The sequence below is a fragment of the Lactuca serriola genome, chromosome 6 (assembly GCF_051521515.1).
Source record: "Lactuca serriola cultivar US96UC23 chromosome 6, Lser_US96UC23_V15, whole genome shotgun sequence".
Taxonomy (NCBI): Eukaryota; Viridiplantae; Streptophyta; class Magnoliopsida; order Asterales; family Asteraceae; genus Lactuca; species Lactuca serriola.
In genome coordinates, this window is record NC_136413.1 from 154,347,396 (window position 1) to 154,369,877 (window position 22,482).

The window sequence follows — 22,482 nt, forward strand, 5'->3', positions numbered from 1 at the left end:
AACCCAACAACGTAGAATCAATGGATATCCTCATACACAGCTCCCTAAATGAAGACTTGGCCGACTTATGTCTTAGTGCATCCATTACTACATTCTCTTTACCTAGACGGTAAAGGATCTCACAGTCATAATCCTTGACTACGTACAAATATCTATGTTGCCTCATGTTCAGGTTCACTTAATATATAAGATATCTCAAAGTCTTGTGATTTGTATAGTAAGTAAAACAGACCCCATAAAGATAATGTCTCCAAATCTTGAGGGAAATCACTACTGCCCCCAACTCCAGATCATGTGAGGGATATTGCGTCTCATGCGGTTTCAGTTGCCACGAAGCATAAGTGATCACTTGTCCTCTCTGTATAAGGACCACCCCCAAAACGGTGATGGATGCATCCCAAAACACAACAAAATCATTGATTCCTTCCGGAAAGTTCAATAGCGGGGCCTCGCATAACCTCCGTCAAAGAGTCTCAAATGCCGACCGCTGCTCAGGACCCTATCGGAAATCCACTCCCTTCCTCTTCAGACGAGTGAGGGATACTACAATCTTACAAAAATCCAAAAAAGAAAAGATATCGATGATACTCAATGAATGTCCTTAAGTCGTACTATGAGAATTATACTACTTTAAAGTAGACATAAATTCAAGAAATAACAATACGATTTATTTTTTTATTATCATATCCTGCATTCATTTCTTTCTATTATAGCTTTGTAATTAAATTTTTTTTTCTTATTAGGGCATTGTCATTTGAAAATATATCAATAATTATACCATTCTATTTTTTAATTTTTCTTTCTTATTAAGAGATAGTAATTTTAAAAATGCCACCAATTTATAGCAACAAAAATGGAAATGAAATGAAAATACAATACGATTTAGAGAAGTCCATTTTTATACAACTCATTTTGGTTCATAATTCATACCAAATCTTCCAACTTTGGAAGACAGTTTTTTCCTAAAATCAATTTTTTGTCATGATTTTCTTTATCGGCTTATTTTCTTTGGTAATATGTTTGGTTTTCTTCAAGGCTTGTTTCATCGGATCTATTAGTTGCCCGTCTTTAAAAGGATTTTTCAATCCGTCAATGATACCATATAAAATTTGTTTTTTCTTGATTTATACATAAGTAAATACAGCAGGTTAAAAAAAATGACCCCAGTAATATTGCAAAGAATGAACTCACTATTTGGAAGGGTTCAATTTAGTTCTAAGATATATATGACCAAAAATAGTCGAGAGAAAAATATTTGGTTTCTTTCACATTCTTTCCAAAGTTGATTTGTCGTCTGATGAACAGAAAATGATGTGCAAGAAAATACAGAATTCCCAAAAATATTATTATTACCACACAGAATGACAAGAAATGAGGAGATGGGAATGTAATATTTTTATACTAACAGTAGTACCCTCTATTGAGAGATAATCCTCTATCAAAAAGAGTAGAGGATTGCATCAGATAATCTTTTAGAGTGTATGGCTATAAGTGGTTTCCTTTTCATAGTCACAAGTCCAAACTCATCAGAAAGATCAAACTCTTCATCTTCTGGTAAGTTCCAATCAAATGAATGCAACAGCGATGCTAATATATACATCAACATCTTCTCCCCAAGTGAGATTCCTGGGCATATTCTTCTCCCTGATCCAAATGGTAAAAACTTGAAATTATTTCCATGTTAATCCCATTTGTCGATCAAGAATCTCTACGGCTTGAACTCCAATGGATTGGTCCAGTTATTGGGATCCCGATGGATTGCCCAAACATTCATATAGACAACAGTACCCTTTGGAATGGTGTATCCGCCAACAGTGCAGGATTCATCTGGGCATCTTTGGACTAACAAAGGAACGGGAGTGTGTACCCTGAATGTCTCCTTAATGACTGCATCCAAATATGTTAATTTGGGCAGATGAGATTCTTGGACAACGTTCATGCCAATAACCTCCTTTAATTCATCGTGTACTCTTTTCATTACGCCTGGATTCTTCAAAATCTCTGTCATCACCCATTCAACCATTATAGATGTTGTGTCTGTAGTCACGAGCACTATGTCCTTTTATAACAGTGCCCCTTTATTAGTTGTCTAGGGGAATAATGAGTGCAGCTTGTAGTTAATGAAAGAATTAAAACATATAAAGAGAGACTTACCATTAGTAGGGCCTTTATTTTAATGATGTCTAATGATATTGCAGCATTTTTCTGCTCTTTAAGCTCGAGTAATACTTGAACGAAATCCTTCCTTTGATCATCCTCAGCTTTTGCCTCATTTTTTCGGGAGTTGGCTTCGATTCTTCCTTGGATAATGTTCTCAAATATCCGATCGACATATTCCCAAAGCATCTGCATTTCTCGCTGCCTTCCTTGTAGATCGAACCGTGATAGCATAGGAAGAAAATCAAAGATGTTTGAAGCTGTCAATAACTGCACAATCTTGAACTCAACTTCTCGGAAGCCATCTCCAATTAAGCTAGAATCGTTCCCATCACCAGTTGATTTGCTAGAACCCCATAACATGCTTGTCATAACATTAACCTCAGTGTTGAAAGCAATTTCATTAGTATCGATCTTTGTCCCGAGTTTACTGTAAACTTCTTTCACCAGTCTTCTGACTTCATATGTTTGGAAACTCTGACAGACTTGTAGATTTTTATGGCTGATAACTTGGTTTGCAAAAATTTTGTGCATGTTACGCCACTGTGTGTCGTTGTCGGACCATGCAATATCGTTCCCACCATAACTGATGGTTAGCGTTGTTAATGGAGGACTGCACTTTGCCATGATATGGTCCATGTCACGAGTCACGATCTTTACGAGCTCCATGGAGTTCACCACAACATGAAGCTTGCTTCCGAGCCTGAGACTGAAGATGGGGCCATAACGGTGAGCCATCTTAATGAAACTTTCATGCAAGTTGGAGCCGAGAAACGGGAGATACCCTACATATAATATATGTGGTGTTGTGCGGTTTTTTTTGCGGTTTTTGAAAACTAATAACCGCACCGTACCGTAAATTTGCGGTTTTTGAAAAACAGAAAACGTCACCGTCGATTTTTACTACGGTTGCGATTTATGTGGTTTTTACGGTTATTTTTTGTTTCGGTGCGTTATTTGCTCACCCATAGGTTTAAGTATTGGTGATTTATGTGTTGTAGTCATATATATGTTGGGAGAGTGGGAGAAGTTGTATATGGGGATAAAGTATGGATCAGGATGATGTATTTCAAGGAAAATCATAAACGGTCAAGTGGTGCATTCCAGTATGACTGATTTGAAATTCATTGCACAGTTCATAAAAGGAAATCTTTCCACGAACTTCTGTGTATTTATAGTTACTTACCGTGTCCACTGCCAATTCATGGTCATTGAGATTCATGGTAATTCAGATTAATATTTAGGTATAGATGTTACCTCTTTTTTCTCCTTTCAAACAAATTGAAATGATTGAAGTTTTCCTATTTGGAATCGTGTTAGGTCTAATTCCTATTACTTTGGCTGGATTATTTGTAACTGCATATTTACAATACAGGCGTGGCGATTAGTTGGATCTTTGATTAGATTAATTAACATCTCTCTTTTTGATTGACCTCCTCCTTTCTTTAATATCCAGGAGGTCAAATTCAGATTGCCGTTCCAGTTAGTGCTTCAACCGAATTCAATCGAAGAAGATCCAAATCACACTCTGTAGGATTTGAACCTACGACGTCGGGTTTTGGAGACCGACATTCTACCAAACTGAACTAAGAGTGCTTTCTTATCATAAAAGATAAGACTGCAAATAAAAGGATTGGCTCCAATACATCTTGTATGTATACACTATAATAGTATCATAACAATGAAAGATTCAATATGATATGTCCAATGTGAATTGATCTCAAAAAATCCCTCGTTACTGCTCAAAGGAGTAGTAATAGGTAGGGATGATAGGATTTGAACCCGTAACATTTTGTACCCAAAACAAACGTGCTACCAAGCTGCGCTACATCCCATCCATTGGTCTACAGTGTCATTGTAGAGAATTCTTGTCTTGTTTTCCACATCGTTATCTCCTCTATTAAAATCTAGAATTTTTATGTCCATTTCGTCTTTTTGTTCACATTTAACATATAATAATAGTAAAATACTTATATCTATATGAAAAATGGAATGGAACCCCTAGGAAAAATAAATCAGTTGGGGGAATATTGGGGAAGAAAGGACATTTTTTCTGTATTTAACAAAAAGTCAATCTTATTTACTGGATGACTGTACATTTCAATATGTTTATGTATTACAATAAAATGAAGGAGGTTTTTTAATGCGAGATCTAAAAACGTCTCAATTAATGGAAAGATAAAATTGAAAGTGTGGGTTGCTTAACCCGCTATTAATTTAGGGTTTATCCATGATATTTAGTATGACTAGGGTGCACTACCAGAAACAAAGGCAATAGCGGCGGCAGGCTTCGCTGCTAAAGGCTTGGTATGTCGCCGCTTAAGCGATTTGTGGCGGCTTGTCTCCGTTGTTACCTCGCTGCAAATGCTTCATATGTCACCGCTACTGCTCACCGTTGCCGCTAATGCATATGGTCGCTACAAAAAAAACATGTCGCCACTAATACCTACACGTTGCTGCTAATTAAATTTTCCGTTTTTTTGTCTATCATTAAAATTTTAAAAAACAATATAACATGCATAAAAACTGCTATGCAACTTTATTATGCAAAAAAATAGTTCAAAACGTTAACCACACTTAATACTATTTTCGATCCAAAATATCAAAATGTTGTGCAACATATCCAAAATACTAACCCAAAAAAAAATATTTCATCAATCCTAAAAAAGTAGCTACTTGTCCTCATCACTACTCCGCTTGTTTCCTTTGTTTTCATTTCGTGACGGCAACGATCATAAATAGTCTTCTAATGTCACACTACATGTCAGGTCTTTTTAGAATTGTTTGTAGCATTTCCAACTACAAAGAAAACAAACTATATTACCAACATATCATAATAACATTGTGCTTTCCAAAAATTACTAAACTACAATATACCAACATATCAAACTATAACCAACATATCATTAAACCATTCTACTTTCCAAATACACTTAAACATACATCATACACAATATTGCATATACATTATAAAATTGTAATTTTTTCCATTATAACATTGTACTTCCAAAAATTACCAAACTACAAAATACCAACATATCAAACTATAACCGACATATCATTATAGCATTCTACATTATAAATACACATAAACATACATCATACAATATTGCATATATATTATAGCATTGTAATTTTTATTATATTTTTCAATTATAGAATTGTACTTTCCAAAAATTACCAAACTACAAAGTACCAATACATCAAATTATAGCATCCTACTTTTTTTCGTTTTTCCATTGTATCATTATACTTTTCAAATACAATTAAACTAACAATTACTTGTGATTGTTGTGGTGGTTGTGTCGGTGGTTGTTCCTGATCGTACATAGACACAACCGTAGAAGGTTTGCACCTAATGCCTCGATATGGTCTCGTCGAACACCCAATATTCTTTCAAAACAATTTTGTATATCCTTTGTTGTTAGACTGCTCGCTTCAGAAGAAGCTTGAGTTTGTTGACTGATCTCATAGAGTAAAAGATTCTGTATTTTCAAAAAATGATAAACATCATAAAAGTTAGATTACTAAATACCTCTTGACGATATAAAAACTTATACGAAAATACAAAATAACCACTTATATATTGTTGCTCGACTGTGGGACTACTAAATATCCCTTGACAATCTATATTCACCTTACGAAATGCTTCGATTCGAGTGATGTCCTATTTAACATTAAAAATTAAATTAATTAGAATTTAAATACACAGTTAAATATATAATAACTTACTTCTTTGAAACAAACATTGTTATACGAGCACGATTCCCCTCTGCTTACAACTTATTGTTATGCACATACATCTTTGTTTGACGCCGAACGCTTTCAAAATTCTGTGGTTTGAAAATGTTCGACGACTAGCACCAAATTTTCACGTGACATACCCTTCGGGGTGGGAGCGGGTTGGTAAATGCACTTGGGATATTTGGAAGCCCCCTACGTTTTGAAAATAAGTATGTGCTTTACTTTTCCGGCCTCTGTAATTTTTTTTGTAGAGTCGCATGAACGCTCCACAACAATTGAGCATGCTTGGGATCCAAGTTAACCTTGTCCAAATCAAACTTATTCTATAAATACAAAAAATCAGTTAATTAAATACCTATCACAACTAAACTTTAAATATTATCCAAGTTACCTTTAGATGCACGTGTGGCTATGAGAACCCCTTCTCTAAACCTTGCAATATTATTACTCCAAACATGCTACATGCATATTCATAATATAATTTACAAAAGTTTGGATCCAAACCAACTGTTAAGATTTTTGCAAAGTTTTATATATTACATAACTTCTCAGGAATTTATACACGAAGTACAAAAGTAATAGTATTATCTATTCTACATCTTACAACAATACATGACTATAGTAGATGCTTATCACATGCAATAGTTAAAAATTGAGAGGGATAAGCAGGTGACACTTAGTGAGTTCAATAACAGTTACAAAATAATGTCATATATATATATATATATATATATATATATATATATATATATATATATATAATATATGACAGGAGAAAAAAGGCACAAAGAACAACAAAGGCATATGTGTATCATATGACAGGCTTTTCATATCAACCAATGATTTGATTCAAAGATTTACAATCAATGAGATACAACAATTTCAACATGATATACATCAATAAGACTTCAGCCCAAGTGGCATAGAAAATAAACAATTTTTGATTATCATTTTGCTAGAATATACAGGCTTTCAGCCCTACCTAGCCCGATGCCAATACCAAAAGTGATAGGAGTCATGCTCCACATGGCCAAAGGCACAAAGCCAATACCAGAAATGATACGAGACATGCTCTACATGGCCAAAGGCATAAATCCAATACCAGAATAATACGAGACATGCTCTACATGGCCAAAGGCTCAAAGCTAATACTAAAAGTGATACGGGACATGCTCTACATGATCAATGATGTAAAACCAAGTTAACACAGGAAAACACATTAAACATATAACACATAGCATACAATTGTCCCTATATTGAACTCACCGTGAAATTACCAAATGATAAAATGGTAATTTGGGCAACACTTCGTTTCTAAAAATTACTTTCCTTGACGAAACTGAGAGTTTTTATTGAAAACCGAGCTTTGTGCGGGCAGAGTTTCGACTGAAAATACTGTTTTCTCGCGGTTTTTGGGTGCTCTGGTGCTTGCTTCGGGTGGAAGGATAGTTCCCTAGGCTTCACGGGGGGTGATAGGATAGTTTTAGAGAGAATAAAGGGTGAAAGAGTGTGAAATTTGTAAACAAAAACGAGAAGACCTCGCTTTCTATTTATAGAGGCCGAAGCCTCGCATTACGTTAGGCATAACTCCACGGTACATTGGGCATAACTCCACGGTACGCTGGGCATACCTCGTAGGAAGGTACTCTGCGTGTAGATTGATATGTGGCCTGTGCTCAGTTCCCAAGTTTCTTACATCTCGATGGTGTATGATGCGTGCCCTCTGTACGAAGAAAGTGGAAATGTGGCCAACTCTGGACCTAGCTTCCGAGTACACGAGGCGTATTGCTTCGGATAAGCCTCGAAGTTTGTGTCTAAAACTTCAAAAATTCATATCTTTCGCATATGGGCTCCTTTTTTACATTCTTTATATTCACGTGTAGGTGAGATTATACTCTACAACTTCCGTTTAGACTTCGTCGGCTAATTTGACTTCATTTTTTATATTATAATTTTTAACAGGCCGGGATAGAAAAAGTCTGTTAAAAATTCATAACTTCTTCATCTGACGTCCGTTTTCATCAGTCTTTTTACCGTTTTACTACTATTGACGAGACCTTCGATTCTCGTTTAAGTTGTGTCGACTAAAAATCAGTCGATCTTTATTTCGAGCTTCAGGCTATGTACTGCTATGCTAAATCTTAGAAAGATCATAACTTCCTCATACGAAGTCAGATTGAACTTTTTTTATGAAAACTATTGGTTTAATGAATACTACGACTTTCATTTAGAGCACAAAGGCTAAAATGTAGTTTATCGGAAACTCACTTTTACGTCATATGGCGTCGTGCCGGTTCTATCGTGAAACTTCAATAAGTCATAATTTCTTCATTATAACTTGGATTTCAGTGAGGTTTTCACCTAAACATTTCTAACGAGACAATTTACAAATTTCAATAACATTATTTATACTTATTTCCAACTTAAATTTTACATTTTCATTAATTTCAATATTTGACTTTTGATTGGAATCTCATAAGACTTCCCATCACTTTCCGAATGATTCTAAACATAGTTTTACTTCAAATCTCATAAAGCTATCTTTTTAGAACTCAACGCTCAAAATCATATATTATATAATGATATACACTTTTAAGCTGTCAAGTTAACAAAACACGATAATTATACATGGTTAGTAACGTGTATGTTACAAATACCTCATCCTTTTCAGAATTTCTTCCCCAAAATTACAACGATTTAAACAAATGGGGATATTTCGCTCTTAGCTAATTCTTATTTTTCTAAGTATAATTTGGGCCTCGATGGTGTTTCCACTTGACAAGTACCAACTTCACTTCTTTATTACGTTGATTAGCCGTTCTTTCGTTTAAGATCTATTCAGGCTCTTCTACATATCTTAACTTATTATCCAGTTTCACCTCAGATAACGGAACCATTTCATCATATATGCTCAAACATTTACACAGAAAACTCACATGAAACACTTCATGAATAGCTCCCAAATCTTCAAGCAATTCCAAGCGGTCTGCTTGTTTACCAATTATATGGATGATTTTGAAAAGACCAACAAATCTAGGACGTAGTTTTCATTTCTTCCCAAATCGCATAATGCCTTTCCACGGGGATACCTTCAGCAATACGAAATCACCCACCTAGAATTATATTGGTCGTCTCCTCTTTTCTGCATATAACTTATGTTGATCCTGGGTCGTTTTCATTCTTTCTCGTACAATTTGAATCTTATCATAGGAGTTGACTAACATAATGCATTAAACTCTTAATCCTTCAAGCTACATATCCATATTTTCCAAAAGGCTTTCTCTCACCTAATGTGTCATAAAAATCAGTGCTTTATAGACATGCATGTTCAATGCATGTCTTGACCTCCAACTAGGTCAAAAGTGATGAAAATGAGGTCAAAACCACATGCAAGGAGTCAAAACTCAATCATACTTCAAATATGGAACATATAAATGCAATGGGACCTCAAGGATCCATAAAGTTGCCAACTTTATGGGATCCCACCACACTAACTAATGCAAACATGAAGAACAAGGCATAAAATTCAAGATCTAGGAACATGGCACATAAATATTAGATCTTGAAGACTCAGAATGGTCCAAAAAATGTGCTAGAATATCGAAAAGGAAAGGGAGGTGATGGAGGCTGACGGTGTGCAAACCCTAAGCATCGAATCCCTTAAATTAGGATTAAGACTCGGAAAATTAGTGTTTTCCATGCAGACGGATGCCACGTTATGGACAATATCTTTCCATGTCGTGGCAATGAGGAAGAATGCACGTTTCACTTAGGTGTCACCACGTCGTGGTGCTATCATCACCACGTCGTGGCTACCACAAAGTCTTATATTTAAGCCTTAAATGTCCATAACAACAAAAGCAATTATATCTGGAACTTGGTGTTACATCATATAAATACAATTCCTAAATAGAGATCCATGATATATGTAGGGGAGCTAAGATACGCACTCCTTACAACAAATCAACAAAATTCATATTGACTGTATTTAGTATGTGTTTTTATAACTATTGTAGCTCTTATATTAGGGTTATTGCCATAAAAGTCCTCATATTTACATGAAATGTGTGGTTATGTCCTAAGTCTAAATTTATGTTAATTAATGCCTCACATTTAGGTAAGTTTTTGTCATTTTAGGCTTTTAATCAAGTTGTGAAGAGAAAGAAAAGTATGTGAATGATAGTGATGATAGTGGGTCGAAGATGAAAAATGCAGAAGGTAGGTAGGAGATTGTGCTGATGGGGGCTACTAGTGTTTTGTGGTGAAGATGGTGTTGTTGGTGGCAAGGGGTTGTAGTGATGACAGAATGTGGTGGTGGTGGTGATGTGTAAATATGAGGCATTTTAAGGCAATGATGACCGACTAAGAGGGTGTAAAACCTAAGAAAATGTTAAGATGAAATGTTTTTATAAATATGAGGCAGTAAAGAACATAAAAACGTACTTTTGTTGATTTGTCGTAAGAAGTGCGTTTCTAGGCCACATAATGTGTATAATGGATCTCTATTTAGGAATAACAACCTCTGATAAGTCTTTATTTACTGAGGTGTTGTTTGATTGTGAAAACATCTTTGTTAAGTTGTACTTTTATGGTAAACGTTTTACAGCAAGGCCTAAAAATTCAACAATGAAGTAGCTTTTGGCCTAGAAATGCACTTCTTGCAACAAATCAACAAATTCCTCTTAAGTTATATAAAATATAGATGGTATCTTTATGGTTGTAGTAGTGATATTTATTAAAGAAAATCACAATTTTTTTCAAGAAATTATATATAAACCAACCCATGACACTTCCTGAAGCCCAAACATGATAGACCATAATTGATCCAAGCGAAAACATGATAGACTAGGCCACGACACTTCCTGAAGCCTTCCATACAATATCATTGAAAGATCCGTCTAAGGATTGGTTGATGGACACACGAGCTTTCACTCATCTCTCCTCATACATAGGTAATTAATCACAATTTTATTTTAAAGTGTGTTATCAAGTCAGTCCTTGTTGGTGATGGTGGTGGGGGAGTATAGTCTTGTAGCAGCGATGAATAGTTTTGTTCTCAAATTGGAAGGTGTCGTCTCTATTCCCTTCACTAAAATTTAGCCAACAGATGGTAGGCGAAAAAAACATATCCAATCTATTTCAATGGATATTGCGGTGTTTGAACAACTTTTTCTTTCTAATTTGTATGTACTAGGTGTAAGACCCATGTATTACATGGGTTAATTAAAAAAAATAAATATAAATGTCTAAATATTTAAGAACTTTAGATTTATAAGAAAATAAGAAAAATAATGAATTATTAAAATTGATTTTTTTATCTTTTAAATTTAAATAAATAAACAAACTAAACGAATAAGTTTTAATTTGAAATTTTGGAAATAAGAAGGTAAGTTCATTAATGAAATTGATATTCATTTATTACTACACTAGGTGTGAGACCCATGTACTACATGAGTTTATTTAATATATATATATATATATATATATATATATATATATATATATATATATATATATATATATATATATAATTTTAATAATTTGAAAAGTTTGAATTTACAAGAAAAATGAGAACAATTTTGAATTATTAAAATTATTGAGGCTTTAATATATTAAATACATTACATATATAAACTCTTTCTAATAAATATCTTACATATATATTACCTTACATATTAAATGTGGAATTTTAATTTAATAAAATGAAAAATACAATAAAATGACAAGTGGAAAATAGAAAATTTTAAAATTTTAAAAAAGACCATGTGTCCAAATGAAGGAGAAGAGGACATGTGACAAAAAACTTTCATTTGTTATAGTAGACTAGGTTATAACCCGTGAACACCACGGATGAGAAAGTTAAAAATAATTTTAATTAAATTATAAGTTTTATAACTTAATTATTGAGCATTTATTATAAAAAAGTTTAATAATTAATAAATATATATATTTTTTGTCAGTAATTTCATAATGATGATAATGATTGGTTGATATTACGAAAATATAGTGGTTTGAATATCCGATAGGCAATTTGTATTTATAGATATGTTAGAAAATTGTTTTTTTTTTTTTTGTAGAATGCAATATAAACTTAAATAAAACAAAAACAAAAACTTATATAAATAATAAAGTTGTAAAAGTTTTATAAATCTCTAAAATTGAGTGTTTATTTATTTTTAGTTAAAATGACCAATTTGTTTTTGTTTTGTTTTTTTTTTTTGTAAATTATGTCATTTTTATTATTTTATTATATTTCTTAATTCGACAAACTTAAAATGAAAAAAAATAATGATATGAAACATTTAAAATTTACAGTTTGATTTATTTAGTCAAAATAACTATTTTAGCCTCTTTGTCCAGTTTGGTCATATTATTGTCCGTTCTTTATTTTTCATTCTTAGAATTTATATCACTTCAACAAAAATAGTAGGTATAATTTTATCCCTCAAAATTTTTATTTTGAACATTTTTTTTTCAATTTCATCAATTTTACTAATTTATTGTAGGCCATTTTTTTTTGTCATTTTGAATATTTTTGTAAATTTGACATTTTATTGTTTTTTTTTCTTTTTTGTTCACATACACACACATCAATACGTACACACATAAAAAGTATGTTACTTGAATTTTATTTAAATGCGGCGAATTTGGCAATTTATCATAACAATGACATTTTGAACAGAAAAACAAATTAAACTGTTTTTTTTTTTGTGGTTTTAAAGAAAACATTTTTATTAGTTTTTTATTCCCTTTTTTTAACCTGCACTCATAGCAATAATACCAATAAACCTTTTTTTTCTTTTTTGTTTTTAGCTGTACTCATATCATGTAACCGAATTGTACACTCGGGCTTGTGTAAAACCTGGAAAAAAAAATAATTTTTTAGATATTTTCGGTTAATTAAAAAAATGCAAAATTAATTAATATAAACATGATGATCATTAGCATCCACCTGAAGGCTAATAACTCAAAGCAGGTTTTGGCCCTTTTGGTTATGATAAAGAATGAGAGGATAGACATTGTTGACAAATGCATCTTTTAAAAAGCAAAAAGTGAGCAATCAATGTGGAACAATCTTCCTCGTTAGGTAGATGTATATGGTTAATATGCTAAATTCATTTATACCCCAAGAACATAATGTTCCTATGTTTTGTAGGTTTTATCAAGCTGCTTATAGCATTTTAAATTAATTTATAAAAATACCCAAAATAATCTTATACAACTGAACTTCTTGCCATATGTTCACATGATACACTTTAAAAATATTAGATTTATAACATAAAAGTAAGAAATCAAGATTTATAATAGAAACGTGTAAGAAAATAGGGACATAAGGAGTGGATTAGTGAATTCAAAATTTTGCAGCAATCCAAATCTTGTAAATGTGTACCAAATATTGTGCAGAAGATGATGAAAGAAGGATAATGAAATAGGGTGAGTCTTCCACATTTATAATTTATGAAAAGTCAAAATGACCTATCATTATGTAGAAGCTGGAAACAATTTCTTTTTGTAGAGAAATCAACCCATTATTTAATAAACAAATTGCAAACCAAGGGCAAAATGGTCTGACATTATGTAGAAGCTACAAATCGAGCCCCTTTTGGGGGGAAACCTTAGGACATATGCTAGTATAATGTTATTACAAAGATTAAGAGGGTAGACAGTGTAAACACATGTATCATTCAATAAACCAAATACAAACATTAATCCAGAACATTCTTCCTAATCAAATTATCTATCAAATGTTTGAACAATTGAACTAAAATTTTCAAAAAAAAAAAAAAAAAAAAAAAAAAAAAAAAAAAAAAACTAAAAAATAAAAATATTATCATCGTCTTAATTTTAAAATCTATATTTTTTCTCATTTTGAAAAAAATAAAATCCTTAAGTTATCAAACGAATCTTACATGTGCTGAAAGGCGTGTTAGTGCATATATGCATGTGTGTAGTGATATTTTTTTTCACATTAGCCCTTACCTAAATAAAAATGTAATATTTTTATCTTTTGTTCATTGCTAACTATATATGTTTTATATACAAAGTCTCGAAATTTTGTATTCTGTATACTGTGTAAAATTGGTTGTCATCAAAAAAAATTGTAACCTACATATTAAATATTCGAGAGGCATTAAGATAACTCATAGGTGGGTATTTATACCTTAATTATTATGCATCGACTCTAATGTCTAAGCGGAAAAAGTACATGCCTATGTTATCGTGTGTGTAGCAGGGTTGAATCTATTGAATCTCATATAACAATATGCTCCTAGGACTACAGGCTACAACAGACACCAAGTAAGCTGTTATTGATGTCAATTGTTCTCTAATTGTTTCCAACATTGTCAATTCATAGTGTATGATATTTATCTGTATCAAATAACTTAAAATCTTTACTTTTAAGTGAAGTATCTTGATTTCTGACCTTTATTAACACATCGAAGAACTTCAAATACTACTTTTCTCAAATAATTGTCAATGTTCTCCTTGTCTTTAGATGACTCATGGTCTTCCTCGCTGTCTATATCCGAATCAATCACACCTTTCTTCTTCAAATAATCAAATTGTGGAACTTCTTTACATACAAACTCTTCATTGATTTCGATTTTGGATAAGTTATTGGAATCGGGGCCACCAATGTAGAGTCGCTCAAACCCTAATTTTTCTATGCTATGAACTCTGATAACAGATTTAGCAAGAAAAGAGTATAATCAGATAACTCAAATAATTAAAAATTAGAACTTAAAACGAACTAAGAAATTATTCTAACTTCCAGTAACATAATAGAAATTAGAGCTCATAATTATACAAACTTTACTAACATATATTGTAACGCTCTTGTATGTGCATAACATACAAAAAGAATCAGATTTCATGATTTGAAATTACATACTAATATAAAATTATGAAATTATACATTAATCTAAAATTAGAACTTGAAATCAGTTAGAAAGACCACTGGAGGTAGGGTCGGCGTACACTGGACTAAGCAGAGCGAGAGACTTCGCTTCATGAATCAGGATTGATACGAACATCAAAGAGCGGAGAGGCAACCATCAGAGTCCTCTTCAATTTATCCAATTTGCAGCCAAACCCAATTGAATAAGCCCTAAAAATCCGTAGATGGAGATATATGCGAATAGCGAGATTTAGGGAATTGAATTCCACATTTGATAATTTGGAGCAGAAAATTAAGGATTTCAAAATTTTGATAGCAAATTTCACGATATATGATTTTATGATTGCTATTCAATTAAATAAGGAGATCTATGCTGAGCGGGAAAATATAATATTGGGTAAACAAAAAAATGACACGTGGTAAAAAAGAGTGTAAAAAAAATACATGCGGCAGTATAAAGATGTTTTTATTAAGAACTAGGTGTGAGACCCGTATATTATACGGGTTGATTTAAAAAATGATTAAACTTAAAGTATAAATTGAAATATTTTTTAATGTACAACTTTAAAATAAGAAATAAAGAAAGAAACGTATTTATTACTAAAAATGAAATCAAACTAAAAATTGACAAGTGGATAATACTTATTTCAAAATTACCACAAAATGACAAGTATCAAAACTCATGAGAGATTGACAAGTGGCAAAAAAAACCTTCATTTATTAAGAAGGATAGAGATTTAATATAATTATTACATTAAAATATTATGTGAAATTTATTAAAATAGAAAACTCATAAAATGACATATGAAAAAGAAATTAATTCAAAATAACCACAAAATGACATTTGACAAATTGAATGAGAGTGTGACATTTGACAAAAAACCTTAATTTATTAAAGTGGATTGTTATGGTTTGGTATTTACGTGTTTTGTATATCGTTTTTTTTGGAAAGGTGATCTACATCTCGACAAATATATTCCAAAATACACAAATTAAAAAGAGTTAAAATCAAAAGCTTTTTAGACACAATCCAAAAAGTTAAATAAACCAAACATCTAACAAATACCAAAAATCTTGTTACCAAAAAATGAGACAAACTCTAATTGTGATTTTACCTAAACACACCCACCTCCAATTTCGTACAATTTTTCTGCATTGCAAATTTATCCTATCTTCTTTTATTTCTCAATCCTTAATCCACTAGCCAAATCAACTACCTGGAACGGTTTGTTAATTATGGGCTCCTAAATTTTTTGATTAGCAACAAATACGGACAGCTTAGCGTCAGGTTAGTGATAAGTAGCAACCGATTAATGACGGAACCGCGATGGATTAAACACCCCACATGTGCTCAAGATCGGTCCTGTCAATTACAATTTAGCTTGAGTTTTTATCCAAGCCCTTTGTCGATCCAAATTAGCACCCATTTTAATAACTTGGTTAGCCCATCAAGAATAATAGAAGAGTCCATTCTTATACAACCGATTTTGATTCTCAATTCACACCGTCTTTCCAAAAGTGGAAGACCCTGTTTTCCTAAAATCATTTTGGTGCTCTTGATTTTCTTCTTCTTTTCTTCGGTAATATGTTTGGTTTTCTTCAAGGCTTGTTTCATCGGGTCCATTAGCTGCTGGTCCCTAAGAGGGTTCTCTTAATTCCTCAATGATACCATGTAAAATTTGTTTCTTCTTGATTTATACAAAAGTAAATACAATGGGTTACAATAATAACCCATATAATATTGCAAAGAATGATCCCACTAGTTTTGGAAGGGATCAATTTGATCTACGATATATATGACCAAAAATACACGAGAGAAGAATATTTGGTTTCCTTCACATTCTTTCCAAAGGTGATTTGTCATATGATGAACAGAAAGTGATATGCAAAAATACACAAAATTCCCATAAATATTATTACCACATCGAATTACAAGAAATGCTGAAATAAGAAGATTGGATGGTAATGGATTTCACCTTTCTGGACACTCAAGTTACCTTCTTTTTATTGTAACAGTAGTACACAATTAACTATTGTGCGATAATCCTCTAACAAAAGTAGAGGGTTGCATCAGATAACCTCTGAGAGGGTATAGCTATTAGTGGTTTCCTTTTCTTAGTCACCGATCCAAATTCGTCAGAAAGCTCAAACTCTTCATCTTCTGGCAAGCTCCAATCAAACGAGTGCAACAGTGATGCTAATATATACATCAACATCTTCTCCCCAAGGGGGATTCCTGGGCATATTCTTCTCCCTGATCCAAATGGCAAAAACTTGAAATTATTTCCATTGTAATCCCATTTGTCGATCAAGAACCTCTCAGGCTTGAACTCCAATGGATCGGTCCAGTTCTTAGGATCATGATGGATTGCCCAAACATTAATATAGACGATAGTACCCTTTGGAATGGTGTATCCACCAACAGTGCAGGATTCATCTGGGCATCTCTGGACTAGGAGAGGAGCGGGAGTGTGTACCCTCATTGTCTCCTTGATGACTGCATCCAAATATGTTAATTTGGGCAGATGAGATTCTTGGACAACTTTCATGCCAATAACATCCGTTAATTCATCCTGCACCTTTCTCATTACACCTGGATTATTCAAAATCTCTGACATCACCCATTCTACCATTGTCGATGTTGTGTCTGTAGCCGCAAGCACTATGTCCTATTATAGTACAGTTTCCCTTTATTAGTTTGTCTTGTGGAATAAGTGCTGTTTGTAGTAATAGAAAAAATTAACACGTGTAAAGGGAGACTTACCATTAGTAGGGCCTTTATTTTAGTGATGTCTAATGATATTGCAGCATCTTTCTCTTCTTTAAGCTCCAGTAATACTTGCACGAAATCCTTCCTTCGATCTTCCTCAGCTTCTCCTTCATTTTTTCTGGAGTTAGCTTCGATTCTTCCTTGGATAATGTTCTCGAATATACGATCAACATACTCCAGTTGCTTCTGCATTTCTCGCTGCCTTCCTTGTAGATCGAACCGTGATAGGATAGGTAGAAAATCAGAGATGTTTGAAGCTATCATTAACTCCACAATCTTGAACTCAACTTCTCGGAAGCCATCTCCAATAGAGCTAGAATCGTTCCCATCACCAGATAATTTGCTACAACCCCATAACATACTTGTCACGACGTTAACCTCAGTCTTAAAAGCAATTTCATTAATATTGATCTTTGTCCCGAACTTACTGTAAACTTTTTTCACCAGCCTTCTCACTTCATATGTTCGGAAACTCTCACAAGCTTTGAGATTTTTATCGCTCATAACTTGGGTTGCTAAAATCTTGCGCATGTTACGCCAGTGTGTGTTGCTGTTGGACCATATAATATCGTTCCCACCATAACTCATGGTTAGTGCTGCTAATGGAGGACAGCGGTTCGCCATGGTTTGGTCCAGATCACGAGTCACGGCCTTTACTTGGTCCATGGAGTTTACCACAACATGAAGCTTTCTTCCGAGCCGGAGACTGAAGATGGGGCCATATCGATCAGCCATCTCCGTGAATATTTCATGCAAGTTGGAGCCGAGAAACGGGAGATATCCTACAACAGGTAAGCCGTAGGGACCTGGTGGGAAGGGTGGCATGCGCTTTCTGGAATACGAAACTGTCCATTTGTACCATAGAAGTAGTAGTGTCGGAACTGAAATGGTGAGAAGTGTGCGGGCGAGCTTGTCTAGCTCACTGTCGACTTCCCACCACCATAACAACAAGGTGTTCATCCTCAGATAAATCTTATATCCAAGTTCTGGTAACATTTTTGCTGCAAATAGTGCATGTGCTACTTATGACGAAGCCTGCTTGTTATATAGCTGGGATCAGGACGGTTGGTGCTCGTTGGTTGATTTTGGACCACGGATACCCCGCAATCATCGTAATTATGTGGTTGTGTTTCGGCTAACCCTAATATATTGTGGTTCACTTATTGAGTATAGCTAGGTACTTTTGAAATTGATGGGAAGAAAAGATAGTTTTTGTTTTTTTTGTTTTTATTTATTTTATGTAAAAATATGTGTTTTTGCTTGGGGCCCATGGTTTATCAACCTTAGAAATAAACAAAATTAAACAAAATTAGGTTATACATTTTTTGTGATTTAGCTTGTATCATTATTTTTTATATACTTTATTAGAAACTCTACCTTTTAACAATATTATATATTATATATTAATTATTTTATTTAAAAATACGTTCATATATTATTTTTAGGAAATGATATTTTTAAATAAATGTAATCAAACACCTTCAAATAAAACACCAATATTGAATATATTACATTGTTACAAAATTACAAAAGCATTTAAATATAAAATTACATTACTAAATAAGGATTAAACAACAATACAAATTAAGCACACATTTAAACATAAGTTAATAAAAATACATACTTCACATGACATTATATTGGTTGAGAATTTGAACAATTTCTTTGATTATGACTAAGTTGGTGACATAGTTAACATTTGCGAGGTTCGTCGGGGTGGCGAATGTCCATCTCATTATGAAAACGGTTTGAATGTTTCCGACCTTGATGAACAAAGAGATTCGAGTAATCTGCTTGAATCTTCCAATCTGACACTAACCAATAATCAACGTGAGAAAGTGGGACAAAAGCAAAATTATACTGATGTTTATATGTCATTGTAGTGTACACATTATTCACAATAGAAAGAGGATTATCCATTCTACACCGACAAACTAAAAGAGCATGAGAACACTGGAATCTTTCCATTTACCATTTTCCACATGTGCATGTTTATTGAAAATAATGGACAGTATGTGTATTTCCTTCGGTGCCATTTATCCATAACTTTGCAACAATTCTCTAGACACCTTCATGGTGATCAAACTCGGTTAAATTATGGCTCTGTGCACGAGTGTCCCGGTTACAAAATAGACGCCACATACGTGATGGTAGATGTCAAACCCCCAAACCGAGGAAACGACGGAAACGTCTCGGGGTGGATGACTTCATATACAATATCATAACAATTGAATAAGAGTGATCAAAGAAAACACAACCACCATATTATAATTTTAAAATAGATACATTGTTGAACGAGTTACATGATTAAAAAACAATTACAATATGATGATATAAGATTTGACTGACATCTTAGCGTCTCATCTTCAAAAGCTTGTTGTTACCTGTCTTAGTGGTTTCCTGAGAATACAAGTGGTTTGAAAAAGTGTCAACAATTAAGTTGGTGAGCTCATAAGAGTTTGTATGAAAATTTGTAAACCTTTCCTTGTAAAATGTTAGTATTTAGTTCCAGAAAATCCAACATTTTCTTAAAATGTGTTGTAATCTTAAAAACCTTAAGACCATAATGTATAAGTATCGCCATACTCGAAAGTAGTATTATGTAGTTTTAATCTATATAAAACCATTTGAATGTATGATTTAAGAAATGAAAGTTGTTATGTACTGGAAAACAATGTAATGTAGTTTTATCTAAATAGAACCGTTTGAAGGTGTATTACACCGTAAACCAAATGTGTCGTTGTTTCCCATGTGAGTTCTTATAGCCATACTATGACTAATATGCCTAATGCGACGTTCTTCAGGCGTCAGAACGTTAATGACATTTGTCACCCCAACCCTGCTGATCCAACTGTAGCTAACAGCTAGGGTGCAGGATTCTCAGTCTCATATAGATCTATACATAAGTGTCTTGTTCTACCTCCAAGGAAATCTAGTTATAATTCAGGACTTTTGTTGGTACTTTAGTAAATACTTGAAGACGTGTCTCACAAATAGCTGATTCAACGAGTTTACGTGTAATGAAATGAAAAACCCTTTAGTAAATGAAAATATTACTTTTCCATAGAAATTTCAAAGTGTATAATAATTATAGTTTTAAATAATCATTTATTTGTCCCAAAAAGGATAAAATAGTGTGAATAATCCATAAACTATACATATTATAGCTTATAAAATTGTTTCACTGAAATGATGAATCCTTACTATGTACCATATATATATATATATATATATATATATATATATATATATATATATATATATATATATATATATATATTTGTAGAATAACATAGTGTATTTGTATTTTGTTTATCGTAGCGTTGCGGTTTTAGTCAAAACCTTGTATGTATATGTTTCATAAATTTAGAAATAAAACTATTTCATAAATTTAGCATCTTTGTATAAATGGTAAGAAAATGTATGTAATCATTTCGTATTTTTAACACAGGTTTTCTTGTGTGTTACTTGTATTCCCCCCCTCCCCCTAAAACATTGAAAATCTCGAAAAATGTGGGGGGTATGAACTCACGTCGAGTGTGTTCTTGGCTAGATAACAAAGTGATGACGATGATCTTCAAGTTAACACACTTGAAGACGGTCATAATCTAATAGTTTTTAACAGACAATATCGTATGTAAATTAGTTGGACTAACATGAAAGTGTTATAAACATACTAGATTATATAAGGAATACTTACAACAATTATAAGAATTAGCCTTGAACAATAGCTTCTGGGAATTGTTTGAATATGTTTCTAGGAATGTTTGATGATTTTCTTAGGAATATGTATGAAGATTTGAAGATGCACTATGTTGATCTCGTTTCTTTGAGAGAGATGTGAAGGAGTTTTGAAGATGTAAATGAGAATTGTGAGGATATTTTCGGCCTTATATATAGATAAGGTGTGATAGTGATGCGATGTTTGCATTGGTATGTGCAATATATCACATTGGGAGAAGGACCACCACTTTAAAGTATTGATTTAGGTCCAAGACCCCAACCGAGTGAAACTGAGAACCCAAGGTCTTCGGTCTAGATGGATTTCAGTCTAGGAGGATTTCAGACTAGTCATGATCTCGGTCTAGCATGTGACTTCAGTCTAGAAGATTTCGGGCATGACAAGTGATTTTGGTTCTAAATGATCTACAAATGGTGTTTTCAGTTTTGAACCACTTAAAACTCAAGATTTTCGGTCCTAAAAATGAAAACTCCAAATTAGCAAGGTGTAAAAGTGTTTTAAGTCCTATTTATTTGCCTTTCGTTTAGCTTGCTTGACTTTTGTTGTCTCGAAATTTCCGGTTGTCACAGTAGAGGTGTATTGCAATTCATTGCAACATTACTATGCTTTCTAAAAAGTTACACAGTTTTGTTGAATGTAAGATTAATACACGCCCTAATTGGTAGATGTTTTGCTCCCCGAAACACATTGTTCATACTCTCAGAGATATTTGTTGTCAAGATACCCCATCTATGATTTTCATCATATAAAAGACACCACTGAATTTTATTGAGTTGTTTTAAATACTGCCAAGCTTCAAGTTTGACTTTTTTGACTTCTCTCATATTTGTAACAAACTTCCTTTTTGTGTGGTGCTCCCAATAGTCCAACATAAATTTTTAAGACTAAAGTTCTTGTACCTTTTCATGAAATTACTTCTAATATGTCGAAGTGTGACATCCCCATTTTCACGGCTAGAAAAGACCGATTTGTTTATGTTTTATTTAAAAATCAGAGTAGTATTTTGAAGAAAAGTCTTGCGGAATTTGTTCCCAGAAAAACATGATAAATACGTTATCAAAGTATTTCCAAAGAAATGCATTTTTATTCATTTTAAGACATTGGGATGTCATCGTCAATACAGAAACATAAGCATAAACAGAACTTACATTCATTATCACTAGTGATTTA

At 33.0% G+C, this 22,482-nt stretch overlaps 2 protein-coding genes and 1 non-coding gene across 3 annotated transcripts; all 3 read right to left on the minus strand.

The window, feature by feature from the left end:
- Positions 1–1,438: 1,438 nt before the first annotated feature.
- Positions 1,439–16,424, minus strand: LOC145060280 (cytochrome P450 76C1-like). The gene is given in 9 exon segments (XM_079007973.1): positions 1,439–2,059; positions 2,155–2,993; positions 5,513–5,642; positions 5,693–5,824; positions 6,204–6,224; positions 12,683–12,763; positions 13,620–13,663; positions 14,327–14,580; positions 16,306–16,424. Coding segments are annotated over 9 exon segments (2,241 nt in total).
- Positions 3,680–3,753, minus strand: TRNAW-CCA (transfer RNA tryptophan (anticodon CCA)). Its single transcript has one exon. It is a non-coding gene; the product is annotated as a tRNA-Trp (tRNA).
- A 258-nt stretch (positions 16,425–16,682) lies between the features above and the next one.
- LOC145057119 (putative (S)-N-methylcoclaurine 3'-hydroxylase isozyme 2) lies at positions 16,683–18,605 on the minus strand. The gene is made up of 2 exons (XM_079004896.1): positions 17,565–18,605; positions 16,683–17,469 (listed from the first exon to the last, which is right to left on the minus strand). The coding sequence occupies exons 1-2, from the start codon at positions 18,564–18,566 to the stop codon at positions 16,849–16,851; spliced, it is 1,623 nt and encodes a 540-aa protein (XP_078861022.1). The 5' UTR covers positions 18,567–18,605; the 3' UTR covers positions 16,683–16,848.
- Positions 18,606–22,482: the final 3,877 nt, after the last annotated feature.

What these genes read in the sequence shown, in the direction of transcription:
- LOC145057119 (XM_079004896.1), bottom strand. Translation starts at nt 18,566, where the DNA reads ATGTTACCAGAACTTGGATATAAGATTTATCTGAGGATGAACACCTTG. An exon ending in AAATAAAGGCCCTACTAATG is followed by an intron (nt 17,470 to 17,564) that starts GTAAGTCTCCCT and finishes GTACTATAATAG; the next exon opens with GACATAGTGCTTGCGGCTAC.